Raw genomic sequence first — 21,259 nt, 5'->3', positions numbered from 1 at the left:
AAAAAATCTTTATAAAGGAAGCGTGACTTCAAAAAGAAACTTTATTTGTTCTGTTTTTCTGTTTTTCATTTTTTTGTGTAAAAAAAAAAGTCTTTAAAAAAAAGTTTTTGTCTGAGGGGCTCCTACCAGGACATAGACAGGGCCCCGCGCGCCATAGGGGATGTGGGGGCCCCAGTTACGCCAGTGCTTACATGACAACTGAAGCCTGCCATGCAGGCTGCAGTCGTATTTTACAGCAGTGACACAAATAATCTGGGGTGGATAAAAGCTATTATATCCCCCACTCTTACAATTGTGGGGGTTTTGTCCCCCACATGCACCCCCCATGTCCTACGCCCATGGTGCTGCTGCTCCCCAGCCCAGAGCGTTCGCAGGCACCATGTCACACCCTGTCCAATGCCATCGCTGGAGGAGAGCGGGGAAGCTCCAGAAAGCTCCAAGCCGATGCCCTTGCAGCAAAGCACGATGCAAAGGGCGCTGCTGCTATTTGGGGCAAGGGAGGGGCACCCTCGACAGCTGGCAATTTCTAAAGTGTATAAGGTGGGAATTTAACCACTGGACAACGACAAATTACAATGAATGCACATACCGACACATGTACATCACAGTACTGCGTACTGTACAAAGATGCCAGTCCAAGTGCTGGCTAGCCACACTCTGTACAGCGCTCCGCTGCTCTCGAACTAGGTCCGTGCTTTAAACAATAAAATAAAAAATAAAAAGAAACTAGGCCATCAAAGTAACTCACCCATGCGGATTACTAGAACCTGAGAGACCAACAGAGGGAAAGGGCATTGCTGCTGAGGGTGGCTTTGCTCTCAGGAGGGAGACATCCTTTTACTGCTTTGACTCTGATAAAGTTTCGACTAACACATAAAGGCCCTGATTCATGGAGTTTTTTGCACCTTTCAAAGACTTTGCACTGCTGACACAAACCCTGATACATGGAACTGTGCAAAGTGTGTTTTTGCAGTGGAAAGTCAGTGCAAAATTCATTTCGTACTGCAAAAATGACTTTGCACTGGCCTTGCACTTCAAAAATACAGTTTGCACAGTTCTATCAATCAGGGTTTGTGTCGGCAATGCAAAGGCACTTTTCAGCAGTGCAAAGTCACTTTGAACCATGCAAAAAAACTCCATGAATCGGGCCCTTTATTTTTTAGTCGAAACTTTGTCAGTTTCAAAGCAATAATAGGATGTGCAAATAATTCCATGAATCGGGCCCTGAGTGCAGGTTTGGCACAGGGGTGGGGAGACGGACTAAGGCAACCCCACAAACTATGGGGCGTCTCACGTGCTAGATAGACCTGGGCTGTAATCCTACATCCTTTGCGCGCAGTGCGGTTCTATTAAGCCTGTTAGGACTTGTAGTGCCGAAGCACACCACCCAGCCTACCACTTGGCTGAACAGATTTTTATTTTTTTACCATACTTTGTTGCTTAGGTAGGAGGTCGGATTAGGAACGCGCCCTAAACTGTCCGAAATCGATAGAGTATATACATTATATATTACCCAAGATCAGGTGCACTTTATTGCACTGCACACTTTTCACTTGCACTTTTATCACAGTACTGCATTTGTTATTTGCACATTGCACTTCATATAGAGGGTAAAACTGACACCAGAAGCCCTCAGAGGCATAGGCTTCCAGTGCCTCTTACACACTGGCCATAAACGACGGCAGAAAGGAAGGCGACTAAATACACTCCACCAAAGGCAGAGAAGCAGCCCACATTGCTCACCAAACAGACAGAAGAAGCGAATATACGTATCCATGGGATTGAATCTTGACTCCTCCCCGAGCACAGTGCGTTTAACTGCATCACAGATGGTAGAAGCCACATCGTGAGCGAGATGCAGCTGGGGGAACGCCAGTGGAACCCTCTAACACAGGATACAAATATACAAGCTAAGGGGCCAGACATACCAAATAAAAATTCTGGGGCTGGTGAACCTAATAACGCAAAAGGTAAAGGCAAAAAAGCGAGGAGCACGTCCCTGATACAGAGGAAAAATACTATTCATATATGGGGGCGGGGTGGTGGTGGGTGCTCCTATAGGGTATTGCGTCAAGGAAACGAATGCCAAAACAACGAGGCCGAAAACACCGAATTTTCTTTATCAAATGTGTGCGAAATGTTTGCACTTTTATCGAAATAAATAGATGGGGGCTGGGTTAGGGACTGAATTAAGGTGGGAGGTTGTATGGTGTGCTACAGCCCCCCCCCCCGCATCTACACATTAAAAAAGTGCAAAAAACAAAAAATGTTTTTTAAATTTAATTAAAGAAATGTGGTGTTTTCAGCCTTTTTTTCGTTATTATAACGTAGACCCAACTATAGCATCTCTGCAGAATTCCATGCAACGGCTGAACAGCAGGGAGATGACATAGGAATTCCACACAGGGTGCCAGCAGTACAACCCCTGATGGAGGTGCAGCATTCTCTTTCCCCGCTGAAATCGTGGTCAGCAACTGATTTGAGGCTCTGGCTGAGAACATTGAAGTGAGACCATACATTTGCCATCGCCTTTGACGAGTCTAGTCATAGTTGAAGCAAAATCAATTGCATCTCTCTGTAGAGTCAGAGGGTAGGAAGGAAGAGAGAATATATCCGTGATAAACCGAGCCACAGAAGGTGCAGCTATGGATGGCAGTCTACAAACCTGCCAACCATGTCCTGCGCTAAGGAAGAGCGTTTATGAGAATCACGCAATTAGATACCACCTTCCTGAAAGCAGAAAGGTGTCGACAAGCGAATCCCCCCAACAACTAACACCGAAGATCAAGAATGGCAGAAGGGCAGCCTGTGTTAACCAATCATAGATCGACCAAACCCACAGGAAATGAAGTTATAAAGCAGTTGGCGCCTTCAGAGCTAACAGCCCCCAGGCAAGATGAAGGACAAACAAATTCTAAAAGGCCAAACTTCATCCACTAGAGAATCTCGCCCAAATAAAGACCCTGGCATATACCCTAATCCATCGAGTACAGAGATAAGGCAGCCTAATTACCAGGCACTCAAACATCATAAGCAGCATCAGCTTTACTTGGTCTTTGTACCAAAGTTAAGCACTAAGACTAGAGAGCCTAGAGATTTGCTAATAAATAAGGATACCCATTGGATCAGGGCAATAGGAAGCTGCTTCTCTATCATCAGTGGGGACATTTCAGACTACATATGATGTCAGACACAGGATGACACATGTCTTGATTTCATTGGTATAGATCGGATGAATCATGTCCTGGCGGTGGGTCTACTAACCCATCAACTTCGAGTAGAACCTCCGGTAGATGTCAATACCACAATTAAAAGAAAGCCGCTGCTTACAAATAATGATTCTCTAAGGAGAGAAAAGCAAGCTGAGCCAATAGCAAAAACCATCAGCATCGGGCTCATTATGGCAGTGAGAGCTCCAGCCAAGGATAGAACAACCCTGCAAATGCGCTGCCCGCAGGAGCAGCTTGAATACTGCCCTATTGTTGGTGGAGGATACCGTCAGACCAAAGAGTGGCTCGATGAGCCTAAAATCTTACCAACCCCAGAAGGATAACACCCTTGCGGAAACAGTGTCCCTGCAAAATGACAGGGGCAGCTCATCGGAAGCTGATGACAGAGGAAACCTCCAGCAACATATGCCAGGTCAGGAAGTATCCGATTGACCAGACACGCACGTTGAGTGCATTTACTCCCCACCATCCCTATCGAGTGTGGGGACCTCAAAGCACACGAGGTGCACATTGTATCCTGGAATATAGCAGGACTTTCTAAAAATCTAAGTGGCCCTGGCTGTCTGGATTTTAGCAGTGGCCATCATATTATCTGCCTAAAGGAAACCTGGGCAGTGGAGCCAATTAATCTCTTGGAATATTCAACATACCATAATGCCGCACAGCAGGGTAGGGTTGAGGGGCAAGTAGGGGATTAGTTACATGGGTGAAATATTCTCTAGGGGCTGTCCTGAAGCAGGTTGATAATAATAATACGGACCTACAAGAACTGCACTAAAAACTGGGAGGTGGAGCAAAGATCCTGCTATTTAATGTATATAACAGCAGAACCCTGGGACTGGGTTAGGTATTTTCAATCTAATGAAAGTACGAGTAGAATTGTGGGGAACTATAACCTGTCGCTCAGGCGATGTCATAATAGCAGGCGATCTCAATCTCCAATATGAACCTCTAGAGATAACTGAGGGGGTCTTTGAGGATGAGGACCAGGTATGGGATATCCCAGACATTGCAGCTTGTAAACCAAAGAAAAACAGCACAAGCATGCCCTGGAGGTATCACAAATCTGGCCTGCTTAATATGAGTATAACTAGGGGTGTGGTAGCCGCCGATATAGTTAGAACATTACTGAAGTGTAGAATGTTGTACTATTTTAGAGAAACTGTATTGGTGTTAATGATAATCACCAGAGACCCAGCATGCACATATTTTAAGTAGTGCTCAAATGCGGAAAGATAACAGGACTTTGGAATGGATCTCAAAACTGTTATATGCCCCATAAATCCGGGGACATGTGTTTATTTACATGTATTATAAGTAAGAATCAAGTCAACATGATGTAGAAACAACTGAGATAAACATTGTCATTTTGAATATGCAAACAAAAAGTGGAGACCTTACTCATATCCTTGTGTGGCCACACCATAACTAAGCATGAGTCCTATAATAAGAGTGGCTAACAGCATTGGATTTGGCAGGACAATACTCTTGACATGAGACAATCAGATCCTGACATTCAAACCAAAAACAAAGAGCAATTCATTGTTTCTATATTTTTCTTAGAGCATTGGTAAACCTCAATACATTCAGTATTGCACAACTCGTTGTGATGAGATAAAACAAGTAAAGTAACAACAACGGGTTAATATGATTTTGCTGAGAAACATAGTTGCTAACTTGAACATGTCACTTTGCTGGACATGAGAAGTACTTCGAGTCTATTGTCCAAAGAGAGCATCAACCTAGTTGTTTGTTGGAAATGGAGCAAAACCTTGTTGTTTGTAGTAAAATGTTACACATTAGATGGGTAGCGGCCAATCCTTGGTCTGCTTAATATGAGAACGTGCAATGGGAGATATGCAGATTATAAACTAGCCAAGCGCATTTTTCTCAATGGCACACGAGGCAGTCACATTGATTATAATTTTCAGGTGTAAAAAGCTAGAGGCTGATTACCTGATTTAAAGTGCAGCAATGAGTGGAAAACGACCATTGTCCACTCGCACTCTCACTACAGATACATGCCATCAACTAAAAAAACACAGGTTGCCTAACGCAGGGATCCCAATAGATATTGGGGAACATCAATAAGAGTAGTTAAATGGGATGTAGTTGACAAAAGAGGGTTCGCTTTAAATATATACCAGATAGGACTATCATTTATTGAAAGAATATGAGGTGAATGAGAGCTATCTCCGGCTGATACCATAAGTTTGTTTAATACCAATATGGGGAAGATATGATCCTTAGTGACAAAACACTGAAACAGATAGAGCATCAGTCATCACAAAAAAACAGATGGCACGATAGACACTGTAGGCAAGCCAAAGCGAACCTCATCTGTTGTGCCAGAAATGTAGGCTTGGGGGGGGCGGGGCTAGGCAAGAGACCTTAAGAGAATCCTGCTGGCATCATAAAGCAGCTATTGCTGCTACAATAAAAGATGAAACCAATAAGGTATGGGACGATCTGATGGAAGCACAGATAATGCCAAATTCTGGCAACTGATTAACCAAGGGCAAGAGGCCCAGAAGAGGATCCTACATGGAAACATCATAGAGGACAGATGGTTTTAAAAACCTCCATGCAGTTGGTGTAGCTGATAAGGTAGTAGCTACTCCTCTCTACAAGTACATCAGAGAGAGTTGGATGATATCCCCCCGGGTTTCTCAGTCATGAGGTAATGAAAGCTATAGAAACACAAAAAGCTAACAAGGCTCCAGGCCGGGAGGAAATCCCTGTGGATATCTTTATAAATGGGACCAGTGCCTGGGCACCGTATCTTGCACAAAGGTATTTAATGCCATTCTGGCATTCAACCTGGCCCCACACCAGGGACTAGTGCAGAAATCGTCCCATTTTATAAAAAGGGGGCAGAGACCATCCATGTGGCTTGGGCAACAGAACATCATACACCATTAGTGCACTAGACCAATGTTTTAGATTGTGTCTACTAAAAGAAAAATATAATTCTCTTTGGAAAATGAACCTGTACCTAATGTTTGTAGATTTAAGGACGGCCTTCGACTGTGTATCTTGACAAAAAATATGGCTGCATCTAAAAACCTTTGAAATTCCCCCTAACCTTCTGTCAGCGCTACTAGCTTTATACAGTGGTAATACGGAAACAATTAGGTGGGGATTACAGATGAATTAATATGATCCTTTGAGATTCAAACAGGGGTACGCTAGGGCTGCGTACTTATGCTCAAACCTTTTTGCATTGTTATCAACCAGGTTATCAAGTAACATCTTGTCAATAATATAGACGCACCAGTCTTAGGCAATGTGAAATGTACTAATGTTTGCAGATGATTAAACAATTTGTAGATGATAATTGTCTGGCAAATAAGTACACAACATCTAAAACGATGGTCGTAAGTAAAAAGAGCAGCCAATCTACTAAACTAGTAATAAGCATAGAGGTTGAACAAATTGAACAGTTAGCTGCCTAACACTACCTGGTGTTGAGGGTTACCTTGTGCGGCATTGGGGCGAAAGGAATAGAAATGGTGGGATGGTATTGACTTAATACAGTGGTGCAATAGCTAGGTTTGCAAGAATTTAAGGGGATGGGGAGGTCAGAGTTTCCCTGGAAGCCTATACATTGCAAGCATGACAGGCGGCATTGTAGGGTGGTGAACTTTGAGGCTCCATGAAAACCAAACTGTTGCTATCAGTGGAAAGTGGATTTCTAAAAAACATACATGGGCTCCCATCAAGCACCCTTGTTCAAGTAGCAAAATGTGCATAGTATCATCACTATTGCTTACATGAGACCGCGGCTGTATTGGGCAAGGATCTGGAGCTCCCAAGAGCTGGGGAACTACAGACATGCTGTGGAAGCTGTAGTAGCGCAGGAGGGGACCTACTACGGTGCCAACATGTGAAAAAGCTACGCAGTGAGATTAATCATATGGAATTTTGGGATACATCTAACTCGATGAACGCCGCATCCAAAAACTCAATCAAAAAAGCAATATTTGATATTGAAGATGCAAAGCTACTTTCTAAGATACAGTTCTCTAGGTATTTGAGACCCTAATGACAAATAAAATAGGTGTGGGTAATGAAAATTATCTGGATTGCGTAAAAAACGAGATTCAAGATCTCCATGGTATATTTATGATTGGGATACTACCGATAGCTGCAATTTCGGATAAATGCTATTATTGTAAGGATACAGCAGAGGATAACATATTTTTTTCCTAATCTGTCCAGCATACATACAATTGAGAAGAATGTACCTGACACAGTATTCCATCACCTCTGAGGTGCACACCACAGCAGAGGTATTGGTTTTATTCATCAGAACTGCCAATACAGTAGCAACGTTTTTACATAGAGCTTGCTCTTACTAAATCTGGTGACTTCAAGTATACCTTAGTGGTGCGTTTGCTAGTTGCTGATAAGGTTTGTTGCAAAAGTACGATAGGGAAGAGAAACAGATGTTGGTGTAATGCTTGAATGGAAAATTTAATTTATAATATAATGCTGACATGGTAGAACTGAGTATCGGATTATAAGAACATGATCACAAAAGCCGTGGATCGCCTATTACAGTCTTGACTCTCAGTTGGCATTAATATTCATGTTTTTAGCCAGACTTGTGTGTTACGTGCTGTATTTTACACATTGTATTTTTTTTTAAAATGAATTGAAAGTGAGAGAGTTTTTTTTATTGTGATGACTAATGTATACTGTTAAGGAATTGTGTTTTTCATGTGTATATTTACCTGTGACTGAACTTCGAAATGATAACAATAAACTGAAAGTGAAGCTCTATTTTATCTTAAACTACTCCAGTAATCTGCCTTCCATGTCGCACAGCAGCAACCCTGACTGCATTGAACCTTAGTTGATAACTCCTGGACCGCAATTAAAGTTTGTCGTATATCATTCCTAATTTCATCTAATTTTATTTGACTCCTCCTCTTTCCCTCCATCCCCCAGGGTATGGGCCTCGTGACATCTACAAAGAAAGAGACCTTGTCTTGACACACTGTGATGCCACTGAGAGACGTTAGTAACCATGGGCACTGCGACTAACTAGTACCTTGAAAATATCACTCATCGCCTCCAGCACCTAAGAGATAACATCCTTCAACCACACAATTTGTTATCTCTTTGCTAGGTCATTAATCCCTTCATCACCATATGCGACCTTCCATCATGCTTAGAATGTCTTCGGTGTAGGAACAGTGAAATTCAAGTAGGCCTAGTGCATTATGCTCCTGTACTGACATCCTCTGTCATTAGGTCTAGATAGAAGATCCCCTAAATCTGTCAGTAGCAATGTCTCTTGAAATCCTGCTGTGATCATTCCCTTTATGTCTTCCAGATGTTCTACATTGACTTCATTTATAAGCGTCTGGGTTCATTTCCCCTCACTGAATTCAGGATTATTGCCCCAGGCTTCTCGGTGAGGGGCATTTACATATTTCATAGTTTAACACTGTCTCCATGAAAGTGCCACGCAAAGAGCAAGATGTTGCCTTTACTAGGCTATCATGCTGGACTGACTCCCTTACATAATTGGCATTGGACTGCTTCCTGGCACACAATAAATGCAAATTCCTCTCGCCCACGCAGGGCACATGCAAGGAGCGACTTCGAAAGGAAGCTGGAAAAAGACGGTAAGCGAGCATTTGCACCGCTGCTTGGAAGTTCCATTGCAGCTGAAACAGACTTGAACACATAACTTCTTTAAAAAAAAAAAATGTTTTATTAGTTGTTTGGTTGAATTCACAGCCTTTCAACAAGACAGAAACATATCTAAAATACATGTACAATTCATAAAATACAGAATAAAACAGGAATTTACTTATTTAAACATTCCATTGAATATAGCCCAGCCGAATTGTCGACTTAGATTAAATCAATTTAAAACAAAATCTTCATTCACATTTGATATGAATTTCTTGTAAAAAAAAAAAAAGTACAGTATCCAAGATAAATGGTACATAGTTACCAGAACAAATTAGTTCCCATACCTTCTCATTAAAAATGTTCTTGAACTCTCTACACTTTGGACATTAGAAAATCAAATGTTTTAAGGTTTCAATGTGTTCAAGGCTGTTGTAACAGACTTGAACACATAACCTCACATACTTTGAGATGCAGGCGAATCTTGCTGTGCTATACCCGTTAGGTTTGGAATTGAAAACAAAATGTACTTACGGGGGAGCCTGGAATTCCTGGCGACCCTTTCTCACACTCGCACGTTTTAGGAGCACACTGCACAGTAAAAGAACACATAAGGAAGTCTTACATTCAGTGTAACATTTCCGCTGCTGAAGGAAATTGCAGTATAAAAGCCAAAAGCAACAATAATCATACCAAGCAAACAATCAAATGCATTGTTTTGAAATTCCAGAAAGCATACTTGGAAAGTGAGACACCAATGGTGAATACATTATCAAAAGACCAAACAATCATGAAACCATGCTTGCTTATTTCCTTTGAGATTCTAAAGCCAAAATGTTTAAAAATGAGTTTAAGGACAAATTATTGGCAATAGTATGCATGAAAAATTCAATGCGATAATCCAACGAAAGGGTGCCATATATTTTGTTGAATAAATATTATTCTCTCCATTTTTGTATGTTTATATATTTGAGAGCAGATGTAGCCCATCACTGCTAGTATACAAATCATTTCAGTTTCTAGTTTACCTGTGTAGGTTTTCCTTACCAGTCTACATTATATACAGTTATCAAATGACATCATGCTTTCTTAGTAGATAATTGGCAGTTTACATTATGTCTGGATGGCACGTGATATGGCCGTTTGCCGTTATACCCACCACTTCGAACATCATTGCTTGCTTACGTAATGCCCACTTTACAGATAATTGACGGTTTCTGTTATGTCCCATTACCACTTAGAACGGAATGACGGAATCTTTGCAGCTAATCGGGAACCAGGCCTTTCAGGCAATAATAGCCGTTAGCCGTTCATCATCTTGACTCACAGGATTTCATCTACCGTACTGGCTGCTGCCGTTCTTCATTCTCTTTCCACTCAATGGGGGTCATTCCAAGTTCAATGGTATTCCGACGGGATACCACCAAACAGTATTACCGTTTCCGCCGCCTGATATCCTGGTAACCCCCACTGGCAAACTTGTAGTTTGCCGGTCCAGAAAAGTCCTGGTGAACATCATTCCCGGCCCTTTTTTCCAGACCGGCAAACTTATAACAAGGCCTCTTCCCTCCTACTGCCCTACCATGTCTGGCTGCCCAACTCACTTGCCTTCTAACCCCACATTGGCTGTCAAGGGCTGCCTTTAGCATGCCTCACACCTCCCCACCAGCCCCATGGCTTTGAAAGTTACAAAGTTTCCCACTGCCGGGTCTTGCACACGTCCCATCCTCAGCAGCCATGTTGAGATGATCTTTGTGCCACTTGCTAATAGCAATGTTACCCAGACAACTGGGCAATATGAACAGGTACAAGCACATAGCACTCTGCATGCACATTGGCTTCTTTCAGGCCCATAAATTGTGCTTCCTCGCTCATTGCCACCAGTATTGCCAAGAGCTCTAGGAGATAGTGTTTAATTAGCACATCATGACACATTTCAATTGTGGTCAATTAACCCATCATTAAAGTGTCTTGATATCACTCTTCTAGTAGATCTTCCTCTCTAGTACTGGGGCTGAACAGAACAGCAGTCAATGTTTCCAACAGTGGTCTAGGATCTGGATAGGCAGCAGAGCTGCACCCAGTAGCTGAGACCACGGGAAAGGCTCTGCTCTCCAGCCGGTGTCTGCTAAAAAGGCATCAAAGTAGCTGCTAGCTGGGAGATATGCTATTAGGTTCCCACTTGCAGTTTAGACATGCCTTGTTTGCTTACCACAGATTGCTACCTGGTGCCACCTATGACCCCAAACCACCTGTTACCACACACATATGCAATGTGACTTTATACCTGTGTTGGGCATTTAAGCTTCCCATAAACCTCCATTGTATTGAAATGTATAATTATGATTTCTTTTGAAACTTTTCAAAACTATGGAATATTATTAACTAATTTCTGATACTTTAACAATCAGGTGTTAATCATTAACTTAACAATGAGCCTATTAACTTTGCTGTTTCAGCACACATTTTTACAAATTGAATTTCCTAACTACATTCAGAGTGCTCTAGAATGTACTTGGAAACACAAAGATAAAATTGAGTACAACTCTTGGAACATGAGAGCTTGAAAACCCAATAACCTACCGGAACTGGGTGAAGAACTTAAAGACATGCGCACGGTAAATCTCTGGGCTTGTATGGCTTCACAGGTGAGTTCTTCAAACAATTCAGGACCCACCTGCTAGGACTCCTTACAGAGGTATTTTGAGAAAATATATAAAGAGGTGAAATGACGTCGACGCAGTGGCACGCAATGGTGACAGTGATTCATAAAGAGGGAATGCCAGCATCCTGCTGTTCAAACTAACGGTCAATCGCCCTGATAAATGTAGTTGCCAAGATCTATGCAAATGTGATAGAGAATAGTCTCACCATCGTGACCCATCTCTTCATCAATAGGGATCAGGTGGGATTTGTAAGGGGCAGAAAAGGGACTGACAACATCAGTCTTCTCTTGGATATGCAGACTGTTTTTAGGGACGCTACCCTCCCATGCCCTGCCAACCGATTTTCTTAGATGCTGAGAAGGCCTTTGATAGGGTGTACTGGTGCCTCCTCTTTGCATTTTTACTTTGGTCTATTAGGTGTCACTTGCAGCACCTATAATCCAAACTATTGCATTACAGAACAGATTGGGAGAAAAGGCATATGAGGAGGGACACACAGCTACTAAGTGTTGTTTAGTTATTTGCCCACCCACTGACTACCCATGACCATGCTTATCCCTATAGCCATTGCCAACCAGGTCCTGCCCCTCTTCGCACAAAACACCGTCTCATGGGAACTCTTTGAGGTCACTTTAATTAAGCCTTACCATCAAACTGTGCACTTAAAGTGCCTGCCAGTGTTTTTCCAAAGCAGTCTTCTGAGAGTTTATGGGCATCATTCAAGTTGGGTGCTGTGGGTTAAATGTGGCGCTATTACCATATACCACTGCATTACCGCACCACCCAACTATGAGTTGGGTGGAAACTTTGAGGATTCACCTCCAGCTGTGAGATGGAGGTAAATCCACCAATGTAGCACCCAATTCCGTTCATACGTCCCATCGGGTCCAATGGACTCAAATAAATGGGGTGTAACACTGCCTACCGCCACTTGTGATGCGGCGGGATTACCTCAGACCATGTGGCGGTAACAGTAATAACATTTGGTGGTATCTGGGTGGATATGCCACCCAGATACCACCGAACTGATAATGCGGCCCAATGAGTTAATTAATAAACTGAAGTTGTAAACATGCTGCTGGTGTCAGCCACTCAATTTATAAGCTCTCTGTGTGACATTCACCAAAGTCTGGTTAAAACCAAGCATTGGCAAGGTCAACAGTTTTGACTTGTGCACAAGTATTAGCTATTTGCCAGGCACTGCTATTATATGCCCAGGTACTCACAACATTGTGCACTGCTACCATCAATAGCCATTTATTACAACTACGGTAGTGCATTTTCCATGCCTTCGCAAAATACCAAACTGTTGGCATTGGAAATGTGTGCAGGCAAATGGGGCAAGATCGACATTCTTTCAACTTCACAAGGGGACCAGAGAGGGTTATCTACTCTCCCCATTGTTCTCTGATCTAGCCCTGGAGACTCTGGCAGAATCTATCCATCAAAATGAGGGACTAGAATGTAAAGGTGTGCTGTACGTAGATGCCATGTTTGAAAGGGTCTGATCAAGGAAAATCTGATCCCCTGCTGAAGGATGCAGGCTTATCTCTCTGGGAAAGGGTCAATTGCTTTAAAATGGTACTATTACGAAATATTTATTTTTAAGAAATGGAGGGCACTCCCTCTGTGGATACCCAATACTGGAGAAGGTTGCCCACACTATGACAATAAAGCTTCTAATGGTAGAGAAAAAGAATGTCTAATTGTCTCATCGAAGATGCTCCTGCCTGTAGAAAGGGGAGGCTGCAAGTTCCCAGACCTGTGACTTTACCATGAAGCTTTAGTTCTGCATTAAACAAGTCAATGGGGGTGGATGAAGATTTTGGGATCACAGGCTGGTATAAGTTGGAGACAAAAACAGCGAATGGCCTTGATCAGAGAGAAATGCAATAAATGGGCCATGGTAAAAAAGAACTAGTAAGACAGTGAAAGGCATCCTATGCAAAGGAGGCCCGGAGACGCCTGCACAAAAGTCTCAGGGAATATCCCTACATGCATGCTGATTCTCCAATTTTAGAAAACTCTGCAATGAAGCTGGGCAAACAGATTACCAGGGTGTGCCACTTACTGCGTCTGGGGTCGTCTAGGCATATAAAAGATCGCCTTGGGGGTGGGAACTGATAGACCGGAATGAAATAGTTTGCCTTTATGATGCTCCGATAGGTAGTGGAAAGTGGTTTGAAGAGTTTCTGGAATAGAGCCATGGGAAACAACATGTGGAGCTGATATATGTACTTGGGGAATTGATGAACAAGACAGTGACATAAGGGCTAAGATTCTCACACATGTACAAGAGTCTGGCCAGGCTGGGTGAGGAAGACCTCTGGCTGATAACATAGAAATCATAAAGCAACATTCATTGGACCCAAAAATTGGGGATCAAAGATAAGGAACTGTGCTCGTTCTGCATCTCCTTAGAAGCAGACTTAGTCCGCTTTGAATGTGTTGTAAAGTGAGTGATTTTGGGGCTAAAGTGGAGGAGAGGATGGCTTTCGTATTGGGAACTCACATTAGCCATGACAAAAACTAGTAGTCCTAAGATCAACATGCTTGCAAGGCCACCCAGACAATGTGGATAATGTGGGTCCTGCAAGCTAGCACGTGGGCAAAAAGAGTGATATTAAGGATATGGAATGTGAGAACAAGGCCATAATACATTTTTTATTTTTTTTTATTTTTATTGAATTAACTGAAACAAGTCAACTTTACAATACATTATACATAAGATTCATTATTTGTTAAAGGTAAAACAATGCATTACCTAATAATAAACCATCAATCTCAAATTAAAACTTTACAGATAACATATGTATACAGTTGCGACTGGCCCAGACCCTGTCCTCTTCAACTTTGACAATCATCACACTAGATATAACAATAATCTTAAAAAACAAAGGGTCCAACCAAGTAAAATAAATTCAATCTAATTTTCACTCAGCTTCAATTCCTGAAGAAACCCAATTGTCCCAATTCTCAATTTAGTCAGGAAACCTGAATGAATCATTTGCCACATAATATCACAAGTCACAATATCACAAGTCAAATCCCGATATTCTTGCCTAGCACATCCCTGGTTAACCAGAGTTTAAAGCGAACTCGCAGAAATTCCCCCCTATGAGAGATCGAAAGATATTTAATTGTATAGCTCTCAAGATTGGAATATCTTTTCGCCTGGAAGGGGGTTTCCTTGAAATCTCTATACAATTCACACTTGTTCCTAGTAGCAATCCAATCGATCTGAAATATTTTTATTTTAACCCTCGTAGGGTTTTGTTCAAGTCCATCAGAGATACCTCAGTGTGTATTAGAGCTTGAATGGCTATACCACGCCACTTGGAGATACCTACATCTTTGGAAAACAGAATATAATTGGAAAAAATACCAATCACCATGGATGACTGTCGTGCCAGAATACATTTTCTAAATAAGCCATTATCTGCCATACATAATGAGTGTATAAAGAAATCAGCCCTAGTCCATTGCGAATCCAAACCATAGGGACACAATTTGGCAAACGTAAAATGCTCCGCCAGTATTTACTTTCGATTTTTGCCCAAGCATTCTCTAATAGCATTGGTTGGGTTTCGGCTGCATATAACAGGATTGGCGAAACCTTTTGCAAATAGTAGGTAATTACTGGAGCCAAGGAAAATTTAGCATACTTCACAATTATAAACATGGCTGCTAGATCTAGATAAACCTGCACCCTGGAAAAAAAGCACTGTCCTATGAGCAGAGATCCAAGAAAGACACAAGAATATCTGGTGAAGCTTCATGGATCTGTAAACCAACTCGTTATCTGTGCATTCGGTTGAATGTCTAAATGCTAATTATGGTCAGCAACCCACCGTCGTGCCCCACACCGACCTTCATTGTCCCTATTGCCTATCCCCCCACTATGCTCTACCCTGCTCCCTATATCTCGATCAGTTCTCCCCCACAAGTTGATAACATATGCACTGTTTATGAGAGTTCTAGAACATCTGGGGATTTAGAAAGTGGCAATTTTCTATCTGTGGCCATATGTTGCCTTATGTAGTGTCCTTCTATCAGTAAAAGGTGTTTTTAACCTTTTTTCAAAAGAAGAACCGCAATGGTCAATTTCTTTGTTAGTTTTCTTGATGGGAGAAGTCGCTTTGTGGGAATCTCCTGTTGAAGTAAGATTTGCTGTGCGCTTTACTATATGACTATTATCACATTGATCTCCAGAAGTAGCTTCTTCTCACTGTTGATGTCCTATACCTCACAGCTACTTCTAGCTCCAGCTTATCAACTCTTTAATTCAGTCTCTGCTATCGGCTTGCAGGAAAGCTGAGGAATGCTCTAGAGCCAAACCTGGTGATCCCCATCCAGCCTGCAAGTCAACAGCAAAATGGTCTGGTTGAGGCTACTGACGGCATTTCTCTCTGGGAACTTAGGTTTGGCAAACGTACATGTCATATGCCTGGGCAATGCCACAATTTAAGCTGGCCTGATGGAGCAATTGATAGAATTAGTGCTGGGTATAGATCCAGGGAAATTAGTAACTTTGATTCATGTTTGCCCGAGTGAAATCGCAATGTTTGCATGGATAGAAGCACTGGCCCATTCGCCGCTGACACCTTGATAGAAGCACTGACACTAACAGTCATCAGATGTGGGCATTGTGCCAGCCCTAACACCTACATCATTTTTGTCTTCATGACACCACTGAGCCAACCCATATTGGTACAGTGTAACTTTATTACTAGTTGTAACCCTTTGAGGAGTATGGTTGGCTTTGGCCCTATTACAATTCTAACATTTTCCAAATTGTTAGCAATGGAACTAACACCAGCACACGTGTGGTCATTGTGCTATGGCTAACACATGTGCAAATCCTTTTATTGCGCCACTGCTAAGACCTGAGCATATCTGTTTATTGTGCTGTTGCCACAAACATCTATGATTGCCTGCTATCCAACAAAGGCCCAGTGTAATCCAAATTTGAACATCCCAGTGCTCTCCTAGTTGTGTTAAGTCACTAGATTCAGTTTGATAACCCTACTATATTCATGTTTACAACATCCCAGTTTATGCACAGTTGTCCAATCCCCCTCTACAGCCGATTGGAGTCTGCAAAATTGCAGTTGGCCAATGCCAGTATATTTCCCTTTTGACAATACCACTATATTATTTGTTTGGTAATTACAGTGTGCTCCGAGTTTGCAGAACCCAGTATACTTCTAGTTGTATCAATTGGGGTGAGACCCTATCAATGAAGCTTAACACCCTGCCCAAGAACAAAATGTGCACAATTCACTTTTCTAGTTTGAGCTTCACTTTCTAGTCTTGGACAATCCTCAGTCTACTGATTTAGCATATAACAATCCCACACTCACAGTTTGAGACAATAAACAATTTGGATTGCAATAACAATTATTTGTTTAAATAAAGATGCATCAAAATCATGTGATCCCCACTTGAATTACAATGGCACTGTACCCGCACCTTACATTTGGAGTCCAACCCGAATCGAAGGTTTGAGCTCTGTGATGAATCTGACGATGTCCTCACTTCTTTCCCTGAAGTGACCCTCCACCCGCCCCAATATGGCCAGGGGGTGGCAGCTGCTACCTGATTTTGACCCTGGGGGCGTTAATATGATGGAGGACAATCCGGGGGAGGTACACCTTGGGAGTGTGACAGGAGATTGTCAGAGGAAAGCACATACCCCCCTTTTTGAGGGATGTTTCCTCAGTCCCCATGGCTTAATGGCATATTGGTATACTCATCCCCCAACTCCTAATAGATCTATTATGATTAATCCCCAAACTCCCATTAGGGAGAATATGCTGGCAACTATGATGAGGAAGAGGCAGGGAATAGTGATGATCAGTTCCCAGGAGACTCAGTATTCAAGTCCTTTAAGCCATTCAGAAAATAACTCCATATTGACTGACACGAGGAAGAGCAACAGAGTAATGAGGATTACGAACACTGGGCGACTAATTCCCTCCACCTTATAGACCCGCAGCAACTTTGCTGGATTTTGAGGACTTGATTTTTTTAACCTGGAGAGAGTGTGACCCTTTTTCCCACTCTCTCATGTATTCTTGTGTGAATTTTACCTCTGTGTTTCTTTTGGTTATGGAGTCTAACAAACTCCATAGGCATCATCTTTTACATATTGTGTCATACAGCACATTCAGTGCAGTGGCACAGGGAAGTCTTTTAGATTTCCCAAGGTTTAGATACCTTCTCTGGGATAAACTACTGTTTCCCAGAGCAGTAAAGTGAAATTGACTATCTAACAATAGAGTGCTGGAGGGGTTACTTAGTATCCCATGTGTCTAAATGCTCATGTAACATTTTTTATGTTACTCTTTCCTCAATTGACTGGCTGGTGGCAGTGGTTTCGTTTTGAACTACCAAGGTTATCATTTACCACGACCGTTCAGGGACCCGGTATAACGTTAACAGTGGGAGCCATCTTTTTCAAAATGGCGTCCAGCCATCCTTGTTAAAATGGTCCCCAGTCTTTGTTTTTTGCCATGTCTTTGTGGAAAGGTCCTTCTAGAGTTTGTCTCTGCGTACCAAACCAGGTTTGGTCTCTTTGTTCATTCGCCTTTGGCGGGCTTCAGGAGTTTAACCCGCCTCTGGCTCCAGAGTGTCTGGGGTAGGCAGGAAGTGAGGGAGGTGCCCGAAACGCCCTGTGCTTAGTCTCCTAGGAGACCCAAATGCACTCTGTGGTGATTGGGTTGCTGACTGTCCGGCAAAGATAGCCACCCTGCTGCATGCATGACAGCTAGGCTGGAATGAATGGGAGATAACTGAATTAAAGGCATGTCTCTTGGCTTGGAAGGCAGAGTCGACCAATGGACGAAGGAACCGAAGAAGAACTTGAAGTGGACGGCTGCTGCAACTCCTGGACCGTTGGTTTGCCCGGTGAAGCCCTGCTGCAGGTCCGAATCGCCAAGTTCGCATCGACAGAGAAGCCCCTGCAAGGACGACTTCTCCCTTTGAGTTGGTGGGACCAATCAACTCCCAAGTAAGCCACCTGGACACCCATCTCGGAGCAGAAGTCTTCAGATGCATCTTTTCTTTTTTACCAAGGTACTGTAAAACAAGTCTAAGAGAACATACCTCTTACTGTGGAAGTGCTTGTAACTTCTGCAACTCACAAGTCCAATCAGCTTGTGACCCTACATTTGATTCTTCTTTTTATCAAAGACTCCTAAGAACCTGTTCAAATACTTTTCCATTTACTTACCTGAAGTGCTGCATCTTATACAAAGACTTTGGCATATTGACTTTGGCTTAGCCTATTGAATTGAATGACTCTTTTAAGTGCTATCTGAAAGTATTTGCCCTGCTTATAAATATTTGTAACTTCTTGTGTTCTAATAACCTTTGCCTTTTACTTACTTTTTAAGAGTATTCTGAATGCCAACAGTAAGATAGTAATGACCCCAGCACCCTTGTTACTGACGTCACTTGTGGGTGTAGGTTGTGTCTGTGAGCCATCCCAAAAGGGTCTTGTTTTTATTGCTTCCTTCTGAAGAAGTCTTTATAACTGAATGGTACATACATTATTAATTGTTTATGCAAGAAACCTTGAGTGTAAGAGTTTATTTGAATACCTGTAACTGTGAAACTTTGTGTAACTCCACTAAAGCTCACATTCCCCCTCTTGAGATAAGCCTGGCTGCTCAACACGCTACCAAAACTGTGTAGTACAGGCTTATACCAAAGGTTGGGTTGCCTATACCTGTAGTCATAGTTGTTTGTAGTGTTCCCAGAGGGTACTGTATTCAAACTTTGCCTAACAGCGACCAACGCAATAGTCTAGTTGTTGGCAAATGAGTAAGCAAGCTGGGAAGTTCAAAATCGGACCGGCTGCAGTTGATGAGAGGAAGGAGAGTAGGGAGTTGCATACACAGAGCTGACTCGCAGCCCGAAGGACTGCTGAGCACTACATTGAAGGCAAGCAAGCTGTGATAGGCGAGTGAGAGGTAAAATTGGCATGAGATTTAGAAACCAGGGTGCGGGCAGTCCGCTGTAGCAAGAGAGAAGGCAGCGTGGACTGCGCACAGCGAAAACCAACACAAGGAGTGCAGTGCTTAACAGGGCACACGCAAAGTAAGTATGCCACAGTATAGGAGAGCAGAGAAATGCTGGAGAGAACCGGTAAGCCCTTGGAAGGTTGACGGGTTACTGGGTTGCCAGCTAACATATTTAATTCCACTGGAGCCACAGAAACAATGTGTGAACCTAAAGGAAGCAATTGGGTTACCGGGTGACCAAACAAACTGAATCACTTCTCGAAAAAACACACCGCAAGGGAAACAGCACTGTTGCTAAAGAATTGAGAGCATTTGTAAAGCAAGTTGTTCATGGGTTATTAAACCCTAAGTTGAAAGAAAGAGTGACTTGCATAATAAAGTCCTGGGAAAGAAGTATGCCAGGTGAAGTTTAGTAGTTGTGTAACAAAGTCCTGGCAGGAGAGTGTACCAGGTGAAGCTAAGGTTGTGTGTACAATTAAACCGTGGCAGGAGAGTAAACTAGGTAGGTGCACCAGATGAAGTGAAAGTTAGACATTTGTGTGAGATGACCTGGTGGGAGAGTGTCTCAGGTGAAGACCAAATACCTATTGTAAAGAACTTCAAGGAAGGCCATGCCCTTAAATTAATGAACTGTTGTGGAACTGTATAAAGAAAAAGAGAGCCTTTAGAAAGCGACATAGTCCCTTTGGATTTGCAAACGTATAATAGGGAAGCAAAATCTTGGGGAAAGGAGCTGATAGCCTAAGGGAAGCAAAGCATACTAAGGGGAGAGGTTGATCCTCTTGGAACTTAATTATTCATTTTGAAGTGATGTAACTTAAGACAAAGAATATGGGGAAGGATGTTGATCCCTGGAATTGTAAATATTGTTCATTGGAAACCTTTTTGTTGGATTTGAACTTTTGTGTTGAACTTGATCATTTAAACACTTGGAAACCTCAAGAGACAATTCCCTTACACATTGGCGTTTAGTGTTAGGGCCAGAATAGGGCACAGGACAGATCTTTTCATTTGAACATCTTGACACTGGACAGGCTCATTCGTTTTGTTGAAGTAGGGAAATTCCTCGAGATTTGGGACATTGAGGCATTTTCCAACCCCTTTTTATGTTAATAAATGTTTGTAACCACAGGAATGTCTCCTCTGTTTCCCCGTCTCATTCCTGTCTCCTCACAGCTCATTGTATATGTCAGCCGAAAACCTGAGGCTGATTTTTTTTTTTACAAGCAGAGGAAAATGCTTACTTTTAAATGCACATTCACCTTGAAATCAAAAGCTGGTGGGCACTATCTAGGACAAATTATTGGTTCTTCCTAGTTTAGGCATATGTACTACTTGACTACAACAATTTATTTTGCATGATGTTGGTTGGTTCCAAATAATAGTAAAAGCTTGGGTTTCTCAGTATTCCTGTTACTTTTGGACTCCTGAGTCATTGGTGCCTACCTCACTCACTGTTTTCAAGGAACCAAGTTTACCCTGAAAACACTCCAGTAAAATGTGCTCATTGAGGGCTAGAATGCAATTCCTTTATTGACGTATTAGACAGCATAGGCTGTGTTGTTCCACATTTCAATTTGAGATGTATAATGCTTCCAAAGATACTAGATTGCATGAGAAAATCACAATATTCTGATGCTACTCAGGATTTCAGTTTCAATTAGCACATACGCTGTGCACTATATTCCTT

General features: G+C 42.4%; 1 protein-coding gene across 3 annotated transcripts in view; it reads right to left on the bottom strand.

Moving 5' to 3' along the window:
• The window catches only part of COL28A1 (collagen type XXVIII alpha 1 chain), a 1,696,952-nt gene that overhangs the window by 1,627,503 nt on the left and 48,190 nt on the right, over nt 1-21,259 (bottom strand). For all 3 annotated transcript variants that reach the window (XM_069648530.1, XM_069648529.1, XM_069648528.1), the window contains exon 5: nt 9,411-9,467. In XM_069648530.1, coding sequence (XP_069504631.1) covers nt 9,411-9,467 — 57 coding nt within the window. The remainder of the gene's footprint in view (nt 1-9,410; nt 9,468-21,259) is intronic.

Source organism: Ambystoma mexicanum, chromosome 2q, assembly GCF_040938575.1.
Source record: "Ambystoma mexicanum isolate Mex_15411 chromosome 2q, UKY_AmexF1_1, whole genome shotgun sequence".
Classification (NCBI taxonomy): Eukaryota; Metazoa; Chordata; class Amphibia; order Caudata; family Ambystomatidae; genus Ambystoma; species Ambystoma mexicanum.
This window is presented reverse-complemented; position numbering and strand designations above follow the sequence as displayed.